Consider the following 23,654-nt stretch of genomic DNA (forward strand, 5'->3'; position numbering starts at 1 on the left):
ATGTCCCTAAATGTAAGTTTTAAGCATTTGGTACAACGTTAAATATAAAAGGGATCTTGTGAAAAAGTTGAGGAGGTACAAAAATATCTTGTGTGGGGTAGTTTAATCGTTTTAAACTTTCTCGCCTGGGAGAACTCAGTAGGGAAGTCCGTGCTATTCCCACGACGACGAGAAGGTTCGGATTGATGGAGCCAGAGAGGGCCTCGGTTCTGTCGGATTTGGACCAGGATACAGGCCGCTGCAAGGGCTGGGGGAGGGGGGTGTGCCATCTCTATGATTGCGATACCTCAGTTATGAAGATGGCACAGCCTGTACCAACTGCGCCCTCCCCCCCACCCCGCTAAATCAACCTGAGAGCGTCGCTGCTGCAGATACATGTCCCCTGCTCCCACCTCCGCCCCCCCCCCCCCCCCCCCCCCCCCCCACCCACCCCATCTTGTCGCCTCGGTCAATGCTCAGTGAAGTGACCGGTGATAGCATCGATCAGCTCTTGCTTTTTGCCGCCGCCTTTCAGACCGTACTGCTTACAGACCTCCTTGAGTACCGGCACCGTCAGCTTTCCCAGGGTCCCGCCCTGTACGTGCTGCCTGATCTCATCCGTCCCCATGGACTCCATCAGCTTTGGCTTCTTCTCCGCTCCCCCTGCAGCACTGCCTGCAGACACAAAAACAGCGATTCACACGGCTACTCGTCAGGCAGCCGCTGTGGAACTTCCCAACGCCAAACCTGCAACAGACCCAGCCTGCATTGTGTTTTTGCTTTTTATTTATTCATGGGATGTGGGTGTCAGAGGCTGGGCCCATCACTAATGGCCCAGAGGGCAGTTACAAGTCAACAACATGGCTGTGGGTCTGGAGTCACATGTAGGCCAGACCAGGTGAGGAAGTCATAGAGATGTACAGCACAGAAACAGACCCTTTGGTCCAACCCGTCCGTGCCGACCAGATATCCCAACCCAATCTAGTCCTATTTGCCAGCACTTGACCCATATCCCTCTAAACCCTTCCTATTCATAAACCCATTCAAATGCCTTTTAAATGCCATAATTGTACCAGCCTCCACCACTTCCTAAGGCAGCTCATTCCATACACGCACCACCCTCTGCGTAAAAACGTTGTCCCTTAGGTCCCTTTTAAATCTTTCCCCTCTCACCTTAGTTTTGGACTCCCCACCCCAGCGAAAAGACCTTGTCTATTTACCCTATCCATGCCCCTCATGATTTTATAAACTTCTAAATGGTCACCCCTCAGCCTCCAATGTTCAAAGGAAAACAGCCCCAGCCTGTTCAGCCTCTCCCTGTAACTCAAATCCTCCAATCCTGGCAACATCCTTGTAAATCTTTTCTGAACGCTTTCAAGTTTCTTATAGGAGGGAGACCAGAGTTGCACGCAATATTCCAACAGTGGCCTAACCAATGTCCTGTACTCAACACTCTGACCAGTAAAGGAAAACATACCAAACGCCTTCTTCACTATCCTATCTACCTGCGACTGTACTTTCAAGGAGCTATGAACCTGCACTCCAAGGTCTCTATAACACTCCCCATGACCTAATGTTGACTGTGCAAGTCCTGCCCTGGTTTGACCCACCAAAATGCAACACCTTGCATTTATATAAACTGATCACCACATACCGAGCTTCCTCTTCATATGGCTCTTTGCGTCTGGGTTATAGTCCGGAGGGTAGACCAGATCCCTGAACTCCTCGGCCAGCTGCCCAATCCTCTTGTCTATCCTATCAATCTTTGGCACTGCGTGGAGAAAAGATCCACCACCATGTGACATCAGGGGGAGAGCAAGAGAGAGAGAGAGAGAGAGAGAGAGAGAGGATGTGGTGGGGGATGGGGGGTGGGGGTGGAGTGGAGGGTGAGGATGAGTGAGTAAATGTGTTTGTGTGTGTCTGTGTCTGTATGTCTCTCTGTGTCGATGCCTGTGTGAGACGGTGTGTGTGTTAATTTCCTTGTTTGGGGGTTGTCCACTTATCTCCAGGTTGACCTGTACTTGGGTTTGGGGTCACGGATATTAGATACCCCATGTGGGGTAGGGACCATGGGTATTAGATACCCCATGTGGGGTAGGGGCCATGGGTATTAGATACCCCATGTGGGGTAGGGACCATGGGTATTAGATACCCCATGTGGGGTAGGGGCCATGGGTATTAGATACCCCATGTGGGGTAGGGACCATGGGTATTAGATACCCCATGTGGGGTAGGGACCATGGGTATTAGATACCCCATGTGGGGTAGGGACCATGGGTATTAGATACCCCATGTGGGGTAGGGGCCATGGGTATTAGATACCCCATGTGGGGTAGGGACCATGGGTATTAGATACCCCATGTGGGGTAGGGGCCATGGGTATTAGATACCCCATGTGGGGTAGGGACCACGGATATTAGATACCCCATGTGGGGTAGGGACCATGGGTATTAGATACCCCATGTGGGGTAGGGGCCATGGGTATTAGATACCCCATGTGGGGTAGGGACCACGGGTATTAGATACCCCATGTGGGGTAGGGGCCATGGGTATTAGATACCCCATGTGGGGTAGGGGCCATGGGTATTAGATACCCCATGTGGGGTAGGGACCATGGGTATTAGATACCCCATGTGGGGTAGGGGCCATGGGTATTAGATACCCCATGTGGGGTAGGGGCCATGGGTATTAGATACCACATGTGGGGTAGGGACCATGGGTATTAGATACCCCATGTGGGGTAGGGACCATGGGTATTAGATACCCCATGTGGGGTAGGGGCCATGGGTATTAGATACCCCATGTGGGGTAGGGGCCATGGGTATTAGATACCCCATGTGGGGTAGTGGCCCTGGGTATTAGATACCCCATGTGGGGTAGGGACAGTGGGTATTAAATACCCCATGTGGGGTAGGGACCATGGGCATTAGATACCCCATGTGGGGTAGTGGCCCTGGGTATTAAATACCCCATGTGGGGTAGGGACAGTGGGTATTAAATACCCCATGTGGGGTAGGGACCATGGGCATTAGATACCCCATGTGGGGTAATGGCCCATGGGTATTAAATACCCCATGTGGGGTAGGGGCCATGGGTATTAAATACCCCATGTGGGGTAGGGACCATGGGTATTAGATACCCCATGTGGGGTAGGGGCCATGGGTATTAGATACCCCATGTGGGGTAGGGACAGTGGGTATTAGATACCCCATGTGGGATAATGGTTCATTGGTATTAGATACCCCATGTGGGTTTCACATCTCTCGACAGGTTGGGATAAGGTGGTTGCTGACTTCACCAGATTCCACTCTTATCCAACTGAAGCTGGCTGATCTCCCGTTGCGCCTTCTCTTCCTGCCCTCATGCCTCTACATCCAAAGTCCCACAGCATCTCTTCAGCAACATGCCGTTCCTTCGCCAACACTCAGCCTTCCCACATCTCCATGTTGCTCCTACGCTCCCCTGAGCTCACCCTTGCACGCCCAGTTCCCGCTGTCCACCCCCAGGCTCCAAAGCCCCATCCCTACAGAAATGTCAACACTCACCTGAAATTCACACATTGAGATTTCCCAGGAGGGAGACCCACTGGGAAGGGGGAGGATCATCTCCATCTCACTGCCTTGGGGATGTTTTCTCAGGTGGAAAATTCCTCCCTGTTATGTTGTGATGATGCAGTTGGCTAACCCGGTACAGGCTTTCATTTATAATTGTCACGTATACCTTGATACAGTGAAAAATTTTGTTTTGTGTGCAGTACAGATCATACCATACAAAGTGCATTAGAGTAACAGAACAGAGTGAGAAATATAAAGTGACAGCTGCAGAGAAGGTACACAGAGAGGGGGATCAATGTCAGATTTGAAATTTGAGAGGCCCATTCAGAAGTTCAATGGCAGCGAGGAAGAAGTTGTTCCTGAATCTGTTGTATCTCCCGCCCAATGGAAGAGATTATATCCAGGGGGGGTGTGGGAGGGGACTATGATGATGTTGGCTGCCTTCCTGAGGCAGTGGGAAGTGTAGACAGGGGGGTCAGTGGATGGAAGGTTGGTTTGTGTGATGGTCTGGGCACATGACAATAAATTCAATTCAAGGCGGTCACTAGGAGCTATGCAGTGGGATACTCACGTGTCAAGTCTTCCATTTCCTCTGGCTCCTTTAAGTCGAGTGCCAAAGCCTCCAGATTACGGAAGTGCTTCTGAATGACTGGATTCTCAAAGCTCTCGGGCCTGTTGCCAGACAAACAGACGTCATGGTTTTACCAAAAGGAACCACCACTGGGAAGGTCCATTTCCTGTTCACTGGCACAAGTGTGCATCAATTTCAGTCTTTTAATTCTTTAATCTGTTCGGGGATGTGAGCATCATAAGCAAGGCGAGTACTTGTTGCCCTTGAACTGAGTGGTGCGTGAGGCCATTTCACATCATGTTGCCGTGGGTCTGGAGTCACACGTAGGCCAGACCAGGTGAGGATGGCAGATTTCCTTCCCTAAATCACAGACTCTCTCGGGTGTGAAAAGAGGCCCTTCAGCCCACCAAGTCCACACTGAACCATTCCCCTACCTTATGTTTACTCCTGACTAATGCACCTAATCTACATATCCCTGAACACTACGGGCAATTTAGCATGGCCAATTCACCCTAATCTGCACATCTTCGGACTGTGGGAGGAAACCCACGCAGACACGGGGCGAACGTGCAAACTCCACACAGACAGTCGCCTGAGGCTGGAATCGAACCCGGCTCCCTGGTGCTGTGAGGCAGCAGTGCTAACCACTGAGCCACCATGCCGTCCAGGATAATTAGTGAACCAGATGATTTTTTTCCTCCAACTGAAACCAGCTTCCAATTCCTGATTTATTATGGGAAAGGCGTTTCTAGTGTTCAGCTGACTCCACGCTGTTGGAGGATTGGACAGGAACATGCTGGCTTGTGTGGCTCAGTTCTAGAGAGTTCTATCCTGAGAGGGGCAACATACTGACACAACCCGCCTCTCCTTAATTAAATCAAGTCAGTTGGATACAGTGCAGTGCTCGTAAAGCCAAGTTTGTCAATTAAATCCCCACAGTGATTGTTGTCACTTGTCTCCAACCCTTACCTCCTTCCGTTTTTAAAAACAATCAATCAGTCTTCGGTCAAGTATTTGGTAACTAACTGAAAGGTTAGCAGTTCGGGGCTGTCAAAGGATGATGTGGAGGTGCCAGTGTTGGGCTGTGGTGGACAAGGTCAGAACTCACACGACACCAGGTTACAGTCCAACAGATTAATCTGAAATCACAAGCTTTCAGAGTGCTGCCCCTTCATCAGGTGTTAGATTGTGATTTCAAATAAACCTGTTGGATTATAACCTGGTGTTGTGTGACTTCTGATCCAGGGATAAAGCCTGTTTAAGGGTCAGCGGTGGAGTGACCACGAGGACAGACGGTCTGGGTTCAAGTCCCACCTTCCCCTGGAGGTGTGACATAGCACATCCCACAGAGTTGCTGCACTTACTCACAGCCAGAAACATGTGCACTAACAGGTGGTCTCTCTCTTAAATATACGGAAACAAAGAGTGTTTTAAAAAATACAAGAGAGAAAAAAAAAATCATGATTAGATTGTATAAGAAAAATGACATTTAAATTTAGAAAGAAAACAGCAATTGCTGGAAAGGCTGAGCAGGGAAGGGGCATTCAACCCGAAACGTTAACTCAGATTTCTCTCCACAGATGCCACCAGACCCACTGAGCTTCTCCAACAACTTCTGTTCTTGTTTCTGATTTACAGCATCTGCAGTTCTTTCGCTTTTTATGAAGTTTAAATTTAGGTTGGTTTCTTAATTTAGGTTTCAACCATCAGTTTAACACTGTGTGTGTGTGTGTGTGTGTGCGTGTGTGTGTGTGTGAGAGAGTGTGGTGTGCGTGTGTATGTGGTGTGCGTGTGTGAGAGAGTGTGGTGTGTGAGTGTGTGTGTGTGTGGTGTGTGTGGTGTGTGTGTGTGTGAGTGTGGTGTGTGTGTGTGGTGTGTGTGTGAGTGTGGTGTGTGAGTGAGTGTGATGTGTGAGTGTGGTGTGTGTGAGAGTGTGGTGTGTGTGTGTGGTGTGTGTGTGAGAGAGTGTGGTGTGTGAGAGAGTGTGGTGTGTGAGTGTGTGTGAGTGTGTGTGTGGTGTGTGTGTGGTGTGTGTGTGGTGTGTGTGTGGTGTGTGTGGTGTGTGTGGTGTGTGTGTGTGGTGTGTGTGTGTGGTGTGTGTGTGAGTGTGGTGTGTGAGAGAGAGTGTGGTGTGGTGTGTGTGTGTGTGGTGTGTGTGTGAGAGTGAGTGTGGTGTGTGTGAGTGTGGTGTGTGAGTGTGGTGTGTGTGTGTGGTGTGTGTGTGTGAGTGTGGTGTATGAGTGAGTGTGGTGTGTGAGTGTGGTGTGTGTGTGAGAGTGTGGTGTGTGTGTGTGGTGTGTGTGAGTGTGGTGTGTGTGTGTGAGAGAGTGTGGTGTGTGAGTGTGTGTGTGGTGTGTGAGTGTGCGTGTGGCGTGTGTGGTGTGTGAGTGTGGTGTGTGTGGTGTGTGTGTGTGGTGTGTGTGTGAGTGTGGTGTGTGTGTGAGTGTGGTGTGTGTGTGAGTGTGGTGTGTGAGTGAGTGTGGTGTGTGAGTGAGTGTGGTGTGTGAGTGAGTGTGGTGTGTGAGTGTGGTGTGTGTGTGAGTGTGGTGTGTGTGTGTGTGTGTGTGGTGTGTGAGTGTGCTGTGTGTGTGTGAGTGTGGTGTGTGTGTGTGAGGTGTGTGAGTGTGGTGTGTGTGGTGTGTGAGTGTGGTGTGTGAGTGTGAGTGTGGTGTGTGTGTGAGAGAGAGTGTGGTGTGTGTGGTGTGTGAGTGTGGTGTATGTGTGTGAGTGTGGTGTGTGTGTGTGAGAGAGAGTGTGGTGTGTGTGGTGTGTGAATGTGGTTTAGATTAGATTAGATTACTTACAGTGTGGAAACAGGCCCTTCGGCCCAACAAGTCCACACCGCCCCGCCGAAGCGCAACCCACCCATACCCCTACATTTACCCCTTACCTAACACTACGGGCAATTTAGCATGGCCAATTTACCTGACCTGCACATCTTTGGACTGTGGGAGGAAACCGGAGCACCCGGAGGAAACCCACGCAGACACTGGGGAGAACGTACAAACTCCACACAGTCAGTCGCCTGAGGCGGGAATTGAACCTGGATCTCTGGCGCTGTGAGGCAGCAGTGCTAACCACTGTGCCACCGTGCCGCCCACATCTGTGGTGTGTGAATGTGGTGTGTGTGTGTGTGTGTGTGTGTGTGAGTGTGAGTGTGGTGTGTGTGTGTGAGTGAGTGGTGTGTGTGTGTGGGTGTGGTATGTGTGTGTGAGTGTGGTGTGTGTGTGAGTGTGGTGTGTGTGTGTGTGTGTGTGAGAGAGTGTGGTGTGTGTGGTGTGTGAATGTGGTGTGTGTGGTGTGTGAGTGTGGTGTGTGTGTGTGTTTGTGTGTGTGTGTGGTGTGTGCGCGTGTGTGTGAGTGTGGTTTGTGTGTGTGGTGTGTGTGAGTGTGGTGTGTGTGTGTGTGAGTGTGATGTGTGTGTGGTGTGTGTGCGCTTGTGTGTGAGTGTGGTGTGTGTGAGAGTGTGGTGTGTGTATGTGCGCGTGTGTGTGAGTGTGGTGTGTGTGATGTGTGTCTGTGTGTGTGAGTATGTATCTGTGTCTGTGTATAGGTGTGTGAGTATGTGTGTGTGTCTGTGTGTGTAGGTGTGAGTATGTATCTGTGACTGTGTATAGGTGTGTGACTGTGTGTGTGTGTCTGTCTGTGTGTGTAGGTGTGAGTATGTGTCTGTGTGTGTAGATGTGAGTATGTATCTGTGTATGTGTATAGGGGTGTGAGTATGTGTGTGTGTCTGTGTCTGTGTGTGTAAGTGTGAGTATGTGTGTGTCTGTGTGTAGGTGTGAGTACGTGTGTGTTTCAGTGTGTGTAGGTGTGAGTATGTGTCTGTGTGTGTAGGTGTGAGTGTGTATCTGTGTCTGTGTGTGTAGGTGTGAGTATGTGTGTGTGTGTATCCGTGTGTAGGTGTGAGTGTGCATGTGTGTCTGTGTGTGTAGGTGTGAGTATGTGTGTGTAGGTGTGAGTATGTGTCTGTCTGTGTGTGTAGGTGTGAGTCTGTGTATGTAAGTGTGAGTGTGTGTGTAGGAGTGAGTATGTGTCTGTGTCTGTGTGTGTAGGTGTGAGTATGCATCTGTGTATAGGTGTGTGAGTATGTGTGTGTGTGTCTGTCTGTGTGTGTAGGTGTGAGTATGTATCTGTGTCTGTGTGTGTAGGTGTGAGTATGTATCTGTGTCTGTGTATAGGTGTGTGAGTATGTATGTGCGTCTGTGTGTGTAGCTGTGAGTATGTGTGTGTGTCTGTGTGTAGGTGTGAGTATGTGTGTGTATAGGTGTGAGCATGTGTCTGTGTGTGTAGGTGTGTGTGTGTATCTGTGTATAGGTGTGTGAGTACGTGTGTGTGTCTGTCTGTGTGTGTAGGTGTGAGTATGTATCTGTGTCTGTGTGTGTAGGTGTGAGTATGTATCTGTGTCTGTGTATAGGTGTGTGAGTATGTATGTGCGTCTGTCTGTGTGTGTAGGTGTGAGTATGTGTCTGTGTGTAGGTGTATGTGTCTGTGTGAGTATATATCTGTGTCTGTGTGTGTAGGTGTGAGTATGTATCTGTGTCTGTGTGTAGGTGTGAGTACGTGTGTGTTTCTGTGTGTGTAGGTGTGAGTGTGTATCTGTGTCTGTATGTTTAGGTGTGAGTATGTGTGTATGTGTAGGTGTGAGTATGTATCTGTGTCTGTGTGTGTAAGTGTGAGTATGTGTCTGTATGTAGGTGTATGTGTCTGTGTGTGTAGGTGTGAGTATGTACCTGTGTCTGTGTGTGTAGGTGTGAGTATGTGTGTGTGTATGTGTGTAGGTGTGAGTATGTGTCTGTGTGTAGGTGTGAGTATGTGTCTGTGTGTAGGTGTGAGTATGTGTCTGTGTCTGTAGGTGTGAGTATGTGTGTGTTTCTGTGTGTGTAGGTGTGAGTATGTATCTGTGTATGTCGGTGTGAGTACGTGTGTGTTTCTGTGTGTGTAGTGTGAGTATGTATCTGTGTCTGTATGTGTAGGTGTGAGTGTGTATCTGTGTCTGTATGTGTAGGTGTAAGTGTGTATCTGTGTCTGTATGTGTAGGTGTGAGTATGTGTGTGTTTCTGTGTGTGTAGGTGTGAGTATGTGTGTGTGTAGGTGTGAGTATGTATTTGTGTCTGTGTGTGTAGGTGTGAGTGTGTATCTGTATCTGTGTGTGTAGGTGTGAGTATGTGTCTGTCAGTGTGAGTATGTGTGTGAGTCTGTGTGTGTAAGTGTGACTATGTGTCTGTGTCTGTGTGTGTAGGTGTGAGTATGTATCTGTGTATAGGTGTGAGAGTATGTGTGTGTTAGTCTGTCTGTGTGTGTAGGTGTGAGTATGTATCTGTGTCTGTGTATAGGTGTGTGAGTATGTATGTGCGTCTGTGTGTGTAGGTGTGAGTATGTATCTGTGTCTGTGTGTGTAGGTGTGAGCATGTGTCTGTGTGTGTAGGTGTGAGTATGTGTCTGTATCTGTGTGTGTAGGTGTGAGTATGTATCTGTGTGTGTAGGTGTGAGTATGTGTCTCTGTGTGTGTAGGTGTGAGTATGTGTCTCTGTGTGTGTAGGTGTGAGTATGTATCTGTGTCTGTGTGTGTAGGTGTGAGTATGTGTCTGTATCTGTGTGTGTAGGTGTGAGTATGTGTCTCTGTGTGTGTAGGTGTGAGTATGTATCTGTGTCTGTGTGTGTAGGTGTGAGTATGTGTCTGTGTGTGTAGGTGTAAGTATGTATCTGTATCTGTGTGTGTAGGTGTGAGTATGTGTCTCTGTGTGTGTAGGTGTGAGTATGTGTCTGTGTCTGTGTGTGTAGGTGTAAGTATGTATCTGTGTGTGTAGGTGTGAGTATGTGTCTGTGTGTGTAGGTGTGAGTATGTGTCTCTGTGTGTGTAGGTGTGAGTATGTGTCTGTGTCTGTGTGTGTGTAGGTGTGAGTATGTGTCTGTGTGTGTGTAGGTGTGAGTATGTGTCTGTGTGAGTATGTGTGTGTGTCTGTGTGTGTAGGTGTAAGTATGTATCTGTGTGTGTAGGTGTGAGTATGTGTCTGTGTGAGTATGTGTGTGTGTCTGTGTGTGTAGGTGTAAGTATGTATCTGTGTCTGTGTGTGTAGGTGTGAGTATGTGTCTCTGTGTGTGTAGGTGTGAGTATGTATCTGTGTCTGTGTGTGTAGGTGTGAGTATGTGTCTGTATCTGTGTGTGTAGGTGTGAGTATGTATCTGTGTGTGTAGGTGTGAGTATGTGTCTCTGTGTGTGTAGGTGTGAGTATGTATCTGTGTCTGTGTGTGTAGGTGTGAGTATGTGTCTGTGTGTGTAGGTGTAAGTATGTATCTGTATCTGTGTGTGTAGGTGTGAGTATGTGTCTCTGTGTGTGTAGGTGTGAGTATGTGTCTGTGTCTGTGTGTGTAGGTGTAAGTATGTATCTGTGTGTGTAGGTGTGAGTATGTGTCTGTGTGTGTAGGTGTGAGTATGTGTCTCTGTGTGTGTAGGTGTGAGTATGTGTCTGTGTGAGTATGTGTGTGTGTCTGTGTGTGTAGGTGTAAGTATGTATCTGTGTGTGTAGGTGTGAGTATGTGTCTGTGTGAGTATGTGTGTGTGTCTGTGTGTGTAGGTGTAAGTATGTATCTGTGTGTGTAGGTGTGAGTATGTGTCTGTGTGAGTATGTGTGTGTGTCTGTGTGTGTAGGTGTAAGTATGTATCTGTGTCTGTGTGTGTAGGTGTGAGTATGTATCTGTGTCTGTGTGTGTCTAGGGCGGCCTCACAATGACCTTCATCAAACTGCAAGGTGAAACAGTCCCTGGGCAGCTGCTCACTGGTGAAGACACTGCTGCACTCCCCCCGACTCCCATCTTCCCAGAGTTGGCAGCCTTGCCATCAGCTGCCTAGGGTCTAAGCCAGTGCATCCCAAACTTCTCCCTCACTGTGATCCCGTTTCAAAGCTTGACAATCCCTTGGTGACGTTTGGGTGGGGGGGGGGGGGTGCTGTGTGTGGGTGAAGGTGCTGGTGGTTTGGTGGTGGTGGAAGGGAAGGACACCTCAGGGCAAAGATGGTCACTGAAGGCAGCTTCAGAGCTCCTGAGCCCAAAGTCTCAGCTCCTGACCCCACTGTGGGGGGGGGGGGTTAAGCTCTGAAACTCCTTCCTTCACCTTCTGAGATGCCTCTTAAAACCTACCTGTTCAGCAAAGTATTCCGTCACGTGCTCTAATATCTCCTCACGTGGCTTGGTGTCAAACATCTCCTGACTGTGCTCCTCTGAAGCAGGCATTCTCACCTGGAAGGTGCTATATAAATGTAAGCTCTGTCCGAGCAGTTTCACCCCTCCCAATCCCGGCCAAGGTGTCTGGCACCGTTCCCCCCCCCCAAAGTACTGTAACGGACAAATGCTCAGTCCTGCTCAGCTATCAAGGACTAATACCGACCTGTATTTAAACCGGAGTTTCTGCACCACTTGCTTCATCTTCTCGGTCTGATCCTCGTTGGCCACCGTCTTCTCTGTAAAATCCACCTTCCTCTTATCGTCAGCGTAAGGCAGGAACATGAGGTGGAATCCTGACGGGAAAACAATGGGACAGTTTTACTTGTACCCAGAGCTGGTGAAGCGTTCTGCCTGAGTTAGAGATGCTGAGTTTGACGGGTCTCAGGAAGAACATTCATAATTCCACAGAAAAGGGGGTACACCCACCACCCCCAATGATCTTTGCAACTACCTCCTGCAAACGCCAGCTGTGTCTAGGGAGAGGGGGTCATTTATGAGTCCTCTGGGTGCCAGGAAGCTTTGGGCACTTTGATGTTCAATGACAGAAAACCAAGGTCCTGTTTTCCTTCTTGGCTGGAAGTTACCAATTCCTTGCACTATTTTGAACAATAGCAGGAATGTTTGCCTGGGTGTCGCTGTGCAACAATACTCTGGCTTTTAGGGTGAATTTTGTCCCTTTTTTTATAATGAAAGCTTGAGACAGAGGTGCCCATTGGTCTCCTCAGAGCCACTAGAGGAAACAATTTGTGAGGCATTGAGCTTTTTAAAAAAATAAAGTTAGAACAATAGAAGCAGCCTGAACGGGTGGGGCCGAGCTCCCACAGAGCCAGGATGTTTAGTCTTTGCTTTCCAGGAGCAGTTGATGCTGGATCTTGAAGTTGGGGTTTGGAAGCTGCAGTACATCTCTCCTTGCTTCTCTCTCTATGTTTTCTTCCTCGGTTGAAGAACTGCCCGTGAGACAATCTGTTTTGCTGCATCTGCCTTTACCAAGGGTGTGTTTATGGGATGTTACTGTGTTGGGACAGCTACTGTTTAGTCATTAAATAATCTATTATTGTGTTAAATTTTCCAACACAGTGACATTACGCTAATTTCTCCTTTGGTTTGTTGTATTTTAACTTGAGTGCATGAACAAAGTGTGTTTCGCTCTAAGACTGACCAATCAAATTGCATCTGGAAAGCAATGCCTGGCACTTACCTTTAAAATAATACAACGTTAGGGTCTTCTGATTGTATTTTGGGGGGGGTGGTGGGGGGGGTCTGGTCTGGTCCATAACACTCACCCAGTTAGTATAATGGACTAGACCAGACGTTGAAAGTTGGAGTTGGTACCACTCACCTGGAGGGATGGTCTGCACCTGCTCATCGTCCAGCTGCTCCCCTTGTGGGACCAGTGCCACGAACCGGGGTGGGGTGTTCCTCCGGGGAATGTACCTGGCAACAGCGAACACTTCCTTCTCCAGGCACTTGGTGAGCAGCGCACTGAATAACGTACTGCTTCCTGTCAGGATTGTCAACACAAACACAGCTCTCAGCAGAAGCTAGTGTCAGCTCTGAGCCCAAAGGCAGGCTCCTGTCAAGGAGCAAGGCTCTCCGGGTGACAGGAAACAGAACCAAGGCTGTCATTTTATGTTTAACCAGAGTAAGAGAACCCTGAACATCATACATACCGAATGTGAGAACTCTTTGGAATTATCTATCCAGCAGAGCGGCAGGGAGAAATTGAGTGCCATTTGAAATATAATCAGAAAACCATTCAGCACGGAAACAGACCCTTCGGTCCAACCCGTCCATGCCGACCAGATATCCCAATCCGATCTAGTCCCACCTGCCAGCACCCGGCCCATATCCCTTCAAACCCTTCCTATTCATACACCCATCCAGATGCCTCTTAAATGTTGTAACTGTACCAGCCTCCACCACTTCCTCTGGCAGCTCATTCCATACCCGTAGCACCCTCTGTGTGAAAATGCTACTTTTCAGGTCCTTTATAAACTTTTCCCCTCTTACCCTAAACCTCTGCCTTCCAGTTTTGGATTCCCTATCCCTTGGAAAAAGACCATTCACAGGATGAGGGCATCACTCACTAGGCCAGCATTTATTGCCCATCCCTAATTGCCCAGAGGGCAGTTAAGGGTCAGCCACGTTGCTGTGGATCTGGAGTTACATGTAGGCCCAGTTCAGCTAAGGATGACAGTTCTCTTCCCTAAAGGACATTAGTGAATCAGATGGGGTTTTCTGACAATCTGCAATGGATTCATGGTCATCACTAGACTCTTAATTCCAGATTTTTATTGGATTCAGAGTCTACCATCTGCCATGGTTGGATGTGAACCCAGATCCTCTGAAAACTTCCTGGGTCTTGAGATTAACAGTCGAATGATAATACCACGAGGCCATTGCCTCCTCGATCAACAACTGTCAATCATCATTAACTGGTACTTACTCCATGACAACGCCTCGACAAGAGTCCACTTGCTAACTAACCAACGCTCTTCTCTCACACACTGTACAGTAGAACCTCAATTAACCCAGCGAGATGGGCAAGGAGTTTTTTGTTCGGATAACTGATCGTTTGGATAACCGATCTGATTGCCGATTATCAAACATTTCTCGGTTATCCGGCAAAGCACACCATAATGCCGTTTAACCGATAACTGAACGCTGAGTTGCCGAATGCCGTTTTTACGGAACTTTGCGATCTTGTTCGGATAATCCGAAATTCGGATAACTGATGTTCGGATAACCAAGGTTGCACTGTAAATGCTGTTTTCCCTTTACTTTGGCATTCCTTGTGAGTTGTCCGGAAGAGAGCACAACAAAAAGCTTTGACCAAATGTGCTTTTCTTCAGCAATTCTCAAATTCTGTGCAAATAAACAACTACGGGACATTAGTGAGGTGAGAGGCATTTTTTTTTAGCACAACTGATGACTATTGTGGTGCTTACTGTTACTGACATTAGCTTGAGAAATCCACATTTAGGAACCGAATTTAAATTCCACCAGTTGCTTCAGCACAGCTACCTTGGTAGATTGTGGCTTTAACTCCAACCTGAACGCCTGGCCCCATAGCTGATAACTTCCTGATTGATCGAAAAATCTAACTCAGCCTTGGATATGTTCAGTGACTCAGCCTCTGCTGGCCACTGGGGGACACAGAAATATCATGGATTAATGGTGGGGGGGGGGGGGGGGGAGAAGTGGGCCACGGGGAGAAGTTACAATGAGCTCAGTGCCATTCTCTCAGCTCTTAGTCATCAAAGTTCTCAGCTCGTGTCAAACAGTGACGCAGGGTTGAGGTATTCTGAGCAGTGACGCAGCAGCAGCAGCAGCAGCTGTGTTTAGTCTGGGTGCAATGTATTAGTATTCAATGCCACCAACCACCACCCCCATCCCCGCAACAGTAATATTCTTCCCCACTACATGCTGCAACATTCGCTGTTAGGAAAATAGCATTTTTCACTGATCATGCCGCCAGCACAGTTTCCCCGTCATTTCTCCCCAAGTCTAATATTACAGTCCATGACACTGTTACTATAAATTCTGCGTCTTATGGTTCTGCTCCACAACCACCTGATGAAGGAGCGTCGCTCCGAAAGCTAGTGCTTCCAAATAAACCTGTTGGACTGTAACCTGGTGTAGTGTGATTTTTAACTTTCTCCCAACTGGGTTTGTAACCTGAACCATCGACTCGACTCTCCCCTCTCCCCTCCCCCCCCTCCCCCCAAGAGGAGAAACTCTGGAGTCTCAAGCCACATGGTGACGGGTTACCTGTTATCATCGTCTCCTCTGGGTAAATGAATTGGGACGTTCTGATGTAATGGTGCTTCTTTAACAGAGACAGTGGCTTGAAACCAATGAGGACCAAGCCTGGAGCATCAAACCTCATCAACTCCTCTATTTCCTCTTTCTCCAGAACAATCTGCCTGCGTCCGTAAACCTCAGGACAAAAAAAAAGGAACAATATCAGGATTGCAGCTGCACGAAACTGTACAAAAGAGCTTTTAAGTTACTCACCTCCTGACCCCCCCAAAGTCCGTCCACCATCTACACTATCTGATGGAATACTCCTCACTTGCCTGGATGCGGGCAGCTCCAACAACATTCAAGAAGCTTGACAGCATCCAGGACAAAACATCCTCCCTCGATTGGTACCACATCCACAAGCACTCCCTCCCTCCACCACCGATGCTCAGTAACAGTGGTGTGTACCATCTATGAGGCACAGTGCAGAAATTCACCAAAACTCCTTAAACTGTACTTTCCAAACACATGACCACTTCTATCAGTGTGTACCATTTCCAAGATGCACTGCACCACTTCACTATATTTCCTTCCACTGCGCCTCCAAACCTGGGACACCTCCCATTGAGAAGGACAAAGGCAGCAGATGCAGAAGAACACCATCAGCTTCACGTTCCGCTCCAAAGCCACATTCCATTCTGAGCTGCAACTGTTATCACAGTCTCTTCAATGTCACTCGGTCAAAATTGTGAAACTCTCTTCCTAACGGCATTCTGGGTGTACCTACAGCCCATGGACTGCAGTGATTCATCACCGTTCTCAAGGACAATTAGGGATGGGAATAGGAATTGTGGCCTAGTCAGTGACACCCACACCCAAGAAAGAATAAATAATTTGTCTTTAGAGAGCAAATTTAACATGGTAAATGATCCCACATTTCTTCACAGCAGCCCTATAAGATTATATTTTACAACAAGTCACATAAGGAGGTTAGTTCAGGGGAACAAAAGCTTGGTCAAAGAGGCTGTCTTAAGAGAGTGAGGGAAAGGGAGAGAGAAAGAGAAGGATGGGCAAGAGAGAGAAAGAGAGAGACAGTTGAACAAAGAGGTTTAGGGACAGACTTTGAGCACATAGGTCCCAACAGCTGCAGGATACAATTGCCAATGATGCAGAAAATCAGGGTTATGCAAGAGATGACACTCTGAGAGGTACAGAGATCTCAAAGAGATATCATAGCACTGTGGGGCTACAGGAGGGAACAGAGATTGGGAGATCATGAAGGTATTTGAAATCAAAGATGAGAATTTGAAAATTCAGGCGTTGCTAGGACAATGTAAGTTGCTAACCACAGGACTCGGTGTGAGTTAGGTTGCAGGCATTTGAGTTTATAAGTTGACGCTGATGTAAATGTGATGATCTCCCATCTCAATGTCAAACTGAAAACAAGAATTGATCTTACGTGGAAAAAAACACGACCAGTCTTATTAGTGCTGAGCATGTTTGTACCTCTCAGCTCAGATCGCCCATCTCAAAGTCAACTGAGAACAGGAACTGATAACGCTGTGGAACGTTATCACCGTGCAAGGCTGGTTCGCTCAGTTGGCTGGACGGCTGGTTTGTGACGCAGAGTGAAGGCAACAACATGGCTTCAATTGCCGCCCCAGCTGATGTTATCGCGAAGGTCTGGGTTTCTCCACCATGACCCTTGCATCAGGCACAGTGACCCTCAGGTTAAAGTGAACGTCAGTTGTCTCTCTCTCTCTCTCTCTAATGAGACAGCAACCCTATGGTCCTCTGGATTACTATAATCACGTTGTGTGACATTAGTGAGCCATCTGTTTACAACAATTTCCTTCTGGCAAACTGAGCTGAGAGGCACAGATGTGCTCAGCACTCATAACTCAGAACACAGGTCAGATTTTCTCACATCAGATCAGCAGAGATAATCCAGTAACGTAAATAGTTCCTCAAAAGTGGAGTTGCAGATAGACAATGTGGTAAAGAGACAAAAACACTGCAGATGCTGGTATCCGAGTTAGACAGGCAGGAGGCCGGAGGAACACAGCAAGGCAGGCAGCATCAGGAGGGACAGGCAGGAGGCCGGAGGAACACAGCAAGGCAGGCAGCATCAGGAGGGACAGGCAGGAGGCCGGAGGAACACAGCAAGGCAGGCAGCATCAGGAGGGACAGGCAGGACTCTGGGAGAACACAGCAAGGCAGGCAGCATCAGGAGGGACAGGCAGGAGGCTGGAGGAACATAGCAAGCCAGGCAGCATCAGGAGGGACAGGCAGGAGGCTGGAGGAACATAGCAAGGCAGGCAGCATCAGGAGGGACAGGCAGGAGGCTGGAGGAACACAGCAAGGCAGGCAGCATCAGGAGGGACAGGCAGGAGGCTGGAGGAACACAGCAAGGCAGGCAGCATCAGGAGGGACAGGCAGGAGGCTCGAGGAACACAGCAAGCCAGGCAGCATCAGGAGGGACAGGCAGGAGGCTGGGGGAACACAGCAAGGCAGGCAGCATCAGGAGGGACAGACAGGAGGCTGGGAGAACACAGCAAGGCAGGCAGCATCAGGAGGGACAGGCAGGAGGCTGGGAAAACACAGCAAGGCAGGCAGCATCAGGAGGGACAGGCAGGAGGCTGGGAGAACACGGCAAGGCAGGCAGCATCAGGGGGGACAGGCAGGAGGCTGGAGGAACACAGCAAGGCAGGCAACATCAGGAAGGACAGACAGGAGGCTGGAGGAACACAGCAAGCCAGGCAGCATCAGGAGGGACAGGCAGGAGGCTGGGAGAACACAGCAAGGCAGGCAGCATCAGGAGGGAAAGGCAGGAGGCTGGGAGAACACAGCAAGGCAGGCAGCATCAGGAGGGACAGGCAGGAGGCTGGAGGAACACAGCAAGGCAGGCAGCATCAGGGGGTGGCGAATCAACGTGTCGGGTGTAACCCTTCTTCAAGGTGGTAAAGAAGGCATTTGGTATGCTGGCCTTCATTGGTCAGTCCATTGAGTATAGGAGTTGAGACATCATGTTGCGGCTGTACAGAACATCAGGGAGGCCATTTTTGGAGTACTGTCCACAGTTGTGATTGCCCTGCTATAGGAAGGATATCATTAAACTGGAGAGGGATCAGACAACATTTTCCAGGGTGTTGCCAGGAATGGAGGGTTTGAGTTATAAGGAGAGGCTGGATAAACTGGGACACCTTTTCCTGGGAACACAGAAGGTTAAGGGGTGACCTTATAGAGGTTTATAAAACCATGAGAGCATAGATAAAGTGAATAGCCAAGGTCTTGTCCAGGGTAGGGGAGTTCAAAACTGGAGGGTATAGGTTTAAGGTGAGAGGGGAATGAGATATCTGAGGCGTAATTTGTTCACACTGAGGGTGATTCGTGTGAGGAATGAACTGCCAGAGGAAGTGGTAGATGCAGGCACAATTACAGCATTTAAAAAACATTTGGACAGGCATATGAATAGGAAAGGTTCAGAGGAAGATGGACTAAACGCAGGCAAGTGGGGCTGGTTTAGTTTGGGAACCCTGGTCAGCATGGATGAGTTGTAAGCTACAAATTGAGATTCTATGTTTGGAAAGCTAACAGGATGATATAATTTATCGCAAAGGGATTAAATGCACAAGTAGGGAGATTATGCTTCAGTCATTTATATGGAAGCAGTTCAGAGAAGGTTTACCAGACCAGTACTTGGAGCGAGAAAGTGGTGTTGTGAGGAAAGTTTGGACTGGTTCGGATTGTGTCTGCTGGAAGAGGTGACGTGGATGGGACAAATATGAACCAACAGGGTCTTGACTGGATGGGCGTGTTGAAGGATCTTGAACAAGGTTGAAACGTTGACTCTCCTGCTCGTCGGATGATGCCCGACCGGCTGTGCTTTTCCAGCACCAACCTCTTTGACTGTCACTCAGAGGTTGCCCATTTAAAACAGAGAGGGGTAAGATTCTTTTTTTCTCTCAGAGAGTCGCGAATCTTTGGAACGTGCTCCCGGAGAAGCTGCTGGAAGCAGAGCCGTTGAATCTTTTTTACGGCTGAGGTGGATAGATCCTAGTTAAGAAAAGGGGGGTGGGGGGGGGGGTGAAAGGTTATTGGGGGCAGGTGGGTGTGAATTTGAAGTTGCAATCAGATCATCCACGATCTTACTCAATGGCAGAGCAAGCCTGGTGAGGCCTGATGACCTATTGTTTTCACTCCCGGGATGTGGGTGTCATTGTTGGTGTTATGTGCGCCATTGGCAAGGCCAGAAGTTAGAATCATAGAAGAACCATAGAATCCTTACAGTGCACAAAGAGGCCATTTGGCCCATTGAATCTGCACCGACCCTCTGAAGAGCATCCCACCCAGATACAGCCCCCTATCCTATCCCCGCAACCTCACATTTGCCATGGCCAATGCACCTGACCTGCACGTCTTCAGAGTGTGGGACGAAACCCAGAGGAAACCCACGCAGACACAGGGAGAACGTGCAAACTCCACACAGACAGTCGCCTGAGGCTGGAATCGAACCCGGGTCTCTGGCGCTGTGAGGCAGCAGCGCTAACCACTGGGCCACCGTGACACCCTTAATGCCCATCCCAACTGCCCCTTGAACTTAAAGTCTTGCTTCACCATTTGAAAAGGCAGCTCAGAGTTAATCATATCGTGGTAAGGCTGGAGTCACATGTAGGCCAGACCAGGTAAGGATGGCAGATTTCTGTCCCTAAAAGACATTAGTGGACTGCAGCTCCCACCCACCCAACCCCCCCCCACCAATGGGTACCATTAACAATTCCATGATGGCTATCATGCTTGGTTTTTAATGCCAGATTTTCACTGAATTCAGATGTCACTATGTGCCACGGTGAAACCCATGTACCCATAAGACTCTGAGTAATTAGTCCGGGGACATTACAATATACCACAGCCCCCTCACTCCTGGTCGTTGCCCATCCCCATGTGGATGTTGTCTGTATGGTTGAGCAATGAGAAGGTTCACTACCTGGGCCTTTTTGGTGTCACTGGGCAGGAGCAAGCTGCCTGTCTCCCCGTTAAACCAGCGGGTTTTGGTTTTGACCGGCTCGTTAGTTTCTCGGTAAAGGCGGATCGCCGTGGGCTTCCTGGCACTCCGAATCAGGTTGTAAACTCCGACGGAAAGCTCCACGCCTTCTCCCAGTTTCAGGTTCAGCCTGAAGGTCAGAAACATCAAATGCTGTCAATACCACATGAAGGAGAGGGGCAACAGGGCAGAGACACATCAAAGCTGACACTTGCTAATGCACACCACGTGGCTGCAAAAGGTGACAGCTTTAGGGGCGAAGGGGTTAAACTCAGATCCGGACTACCTCTCAGAGTCACAGAGATGTACAGCACCGAAACAGCACCTTCGGTCCAACCTGTCCATGCCGACCAGATATCCCAACCCAATCTAGTCCCACCTGCCAGCACCCGGCCCATATCCCTCCAAACCCTTCCTATTCATATACCCATCCAAATGCCTCTTAAATGTTGCAATTGTATCAGCCTCCATCACTTCCTCTGAAAGCTCATTCCACACGCACACCCTCTGTATGAAAACATTGCCCCTTAGGTCTCTTTTATATCTTTCCCCTCTCACCCAAAACCTATGCCCTCTAGTTCTGGACTCCCCAACCCCAGGGAAAAGACCTTGTCTATTTATCCTATCCGTGCCCCTCGTGATTTCATAAACTTCTATAAGGTCACCCCTCAGCCTCCGACGCTCCAGAGAAAACAGCCCCAGTCTGTTCAACCTAGTTAGCTGGGTGCCAGGATCCAGTGTCCTGACTCAGAAATATATCGCCATTCCTTCAGTTGGAATTCTGGGATTCCCTGCCTAAGGGCATTGTGGGTCTATCTACACCCAATGGACTGCAGCGGTTCAAGAAGGTGGCTCACGGTCACTACCTAAAGGGCAACCAGGGATGGCCAATAAATGTTGACCCAGGCAGTGATGCTTATATCCTATGAACGAATAAGGAAAAGATCAGGGAGGCCCCATCTTGGACAACATTCATTCCTCTGTTAACCATCCGCAAACAGGAATAGTAATTTGTCTCACTGTGGGAATTTCAGTGGACAAAAGCTGCCACATTTACCAACAGTACAGCTTCATCGCAACATGAGGTACCCAATGTTCTTGTGCTGAACTTACAGCCTAGAAACAGGCCAGGCAGGCAACCACCTGCCTGGGGGTGGAGTACACTCTCGCTGCCCTCCGTAACATCTCATAGGTAGTGTTGCTACCTCTGGACTAGGAGGCCTGGATTCAGGTCCCACCTGCTCGAGGGGTGTGGTTATAACTCCTCTGAACAGGCTGATTAGAAATTACGAGAAAGTGCAGAAGCTGGAGATCAGAGTTAACAAGCGTGGTGCTGGAAAAGCACAGCCGGCCAGGCAGCGTCTGAGGAGCAGGAGAGTCAACGTTCCTGATGAAGAGCGTCTATCCGAAAGGTTGATTCTCCAGCTCCTCGGATGCTGCCCGACTGGCTGTGCCTTTCCAGCGCCACACTTTTTGACTCGGATTAGACCTTATCTCGAAACCGGCCATTCAGCTCACCAGGTTACTTAAGCTCCTCCTTTTCCTCTTGTTGATCAGCTAAACCCTCTCTCATTCTTTCGCTGCCAAATGTTGGTCTAAGCTTCCCTTTAAACGCGTCCAGTTTGTTCTCTTCAACCATTCCCTGATGGACTGAGTCCCACCTTCTCACCATTCCCAAAGTGAAGCAATCCCCAATTTGACTCCTTGGTCACAGTCTCATAATAATCTTTAATTTAGTCCTTTCCTCCGAGTGAAGTTCCAACCCTCGGCTGCTATTCTTGCAACATGTTGCATTATTTTAAAGAGCTTGGTTACACCTCGACGAGAGAAAATTGGCCCAGCTCATTAATCCGCCCTAACATGTTACACCATCCACATCAACAACAGTCTTTCTGTTCCACTTCAATGGAAACCACACTCCAGTCCATCAGAAACTGTCATGGCCTCTCTTCCCCACAGTAGCCAGGGATTACCTTTCCAATCTGAGTTTGAGTGACACTGCATTGTTGAATGGATTGTAAACCTGAGCTCAGACATAAAGTCTGCCAAGATCCACTTTGACTCGTCAGCTTTCTCCCACCTATTGTCACATCAGGCAGACAAAACACGGGCTTGCATCTGCTTATAGTTATATATCGAGTCATAGAGATGTACAGCACGAAAACAGACCCTTCGGTCCAACCCGTCCGTGCCGACCAGATATCCCAACCCAATCTAGTCCCACCTGCCAGCACCCGACCCATGTCCCTCCAAACCCTTCCTATTCATATACCCATCCAAATGCCTCTTAAATGTTGTAATTGTACCAGCCTCCACCACTTCCTCTGGCAGCTCATTCCATACACGTACCACCTTCTGTGTGAAAAAGTTCCCCCTTAGGTCTCTTTTAAATCTTTCCCCTCTCACCCTAAACCTATGCCCTCTAGTTCTGGACTCCCCAACCCCAGGGAAAAGACTTTGCCTATTTATCCTATCCATGCCCCTCATGATTTTATAAACTTTCATAAAGTCACCCCTCAGCCTCCGATGCTCCAGGGAAAACAGCCCCAGCCTGTTCAGCCTCTCCCTGTAGTTCAAATCCTCCAACCCTGGCAACATCCTTGTGAGTCTTTCCTGAACCCTTTCAAATCTCACAACATCCTTCCGATACAGCATGGAATGGGGTCCTTCTGCCCATTGTGTCTGTACTAGCCATTCAGCACCTGTATATGGTAATCTCATTTCCCAGCGTTTGGCCCAGAGCCTTAATGTGATGACATTTCAAACGTTCATCTAAATAGCTTTTAAATGTGGTGGTGGTTCCTGCCCCCACCAGCCGTTCAGACAGTGAGTTCCACATTCCCACCACACTCCGGGTAAGTAGGTTTCTCCTCAAAGCCCCCTGCCTCTGACCTGAAACATATGCCCCTGGGAACAGACTTCTCTACTGGGGGAAAACGCTTGCTCATACTGATTCTATCAATGCCCATCCCAATCTCGTACATCTCAGCCTTCTCTGCTCCAACCAAAACAACCCCAGCCTGTTTAGTCGCTCTTAGGACATAAGAGCAGGAGGAGGCCATTCAGCCCCTCAAGCCTGTTCCGCCGCTTAATACAATCATGGCTGATCTTCACTTAGACCTCAACTCCATTCTCCAGCCCTCTCCCCCATAACCCTTCAACCCTTTACTAATGAATCTCGCCTCCTCAAATTTATCTAGCGTTCTGGCATCCACTGCACTCTGGGGGAGTGAATTCTACAGATTCCTTTGAGAGAAATAATTTCCCTTACGCTAAAGCTATGACCTCTCATTCTACACTGACCAACATGAAGAAACACCTGCTCCAGTAGAAAGTGAGGACCACAGATGCTGGGGATTAGAGTCGAGAGTGTGGTGCTGGAAAAGCACAGCAGGTCAGGCAGCATCCGAGGAGCAGGAGAGTCGACATTTCGGGCATAAGCTCTTCATCAGGAAGCAGATCGAAACGTTGACTCTCCTGCTCCTCGGATGCTACCTGACCAGCTGTGCTTTTCCAGCACCACACTTTTTGACTCTAT

The 23,654-nt window shown here is 48.9% G+C and overlaps 1 protein-coding gene across 3 annotated transcripts in view; it reads right to left on the bottom strand.

Annotated features, from left to right (window-relative positions):
• Positions 1-431: 431 nt before the first annotated feature.
• The window catches only part of xrcc6 (X-ray repair complementing defective repair in Chinese hamster cells 6), a 35,436-nt gene continuing 12,213 nt past the window's right edge, over positions 432-23,654 (bottom strand). Inside the window, exons 7-13 of one of the 3 annotated variants that reach the window (XM_072588570.1) lie at positions 20,060-20,246; positions 15,100-15,268; positions 12,668-12,829; positions 11,492-11,621; positions 4,105-4,205; positions 1,634-1,750; positions 432-654 (exon numbers count right to left, since the gene is read on the bottom strand). In XM_072588570.1, coding sequence (XP_072444671.1) covers positions 449-654; positions 1,634-1,750; positions 4,105-4,205; positions 11,492-11,621; positions 12,668-12,829; positions 15,100-15,268; positions 20,060-20,246 — 1,072 coding nt within the window. In that variant the 3' untranslated portion in view covers positions 432-448. The remainder of the gene's footprint in view (positions 655-1,633; positions 1,751-4,104; positions 4,206-11,491; positions 11,622-12,667; positions 12,830-15,099; positions 15,269-20,059; positions 20,247-23,654) is intronic. The other 2 variants (XM_072588572.1, XM_072588571.1) reach the window with 2 other exon arrangements.

Source organism: Chiloscyllium punctatum, chromosome 18 (assembly GCF_047496795.1).
Source record: "Chiloscyllium punctatum isolate Juve2018m chromosome 18, sChiPun1.3, whole genome shotgun sequence".
NCBI lineage: Eukaryota > Metazoa > Chordata > Chondrichthyes > Orectolobiformes > Hemiscylliidae > Chiloscyllium > Chiloscyllium punctatum.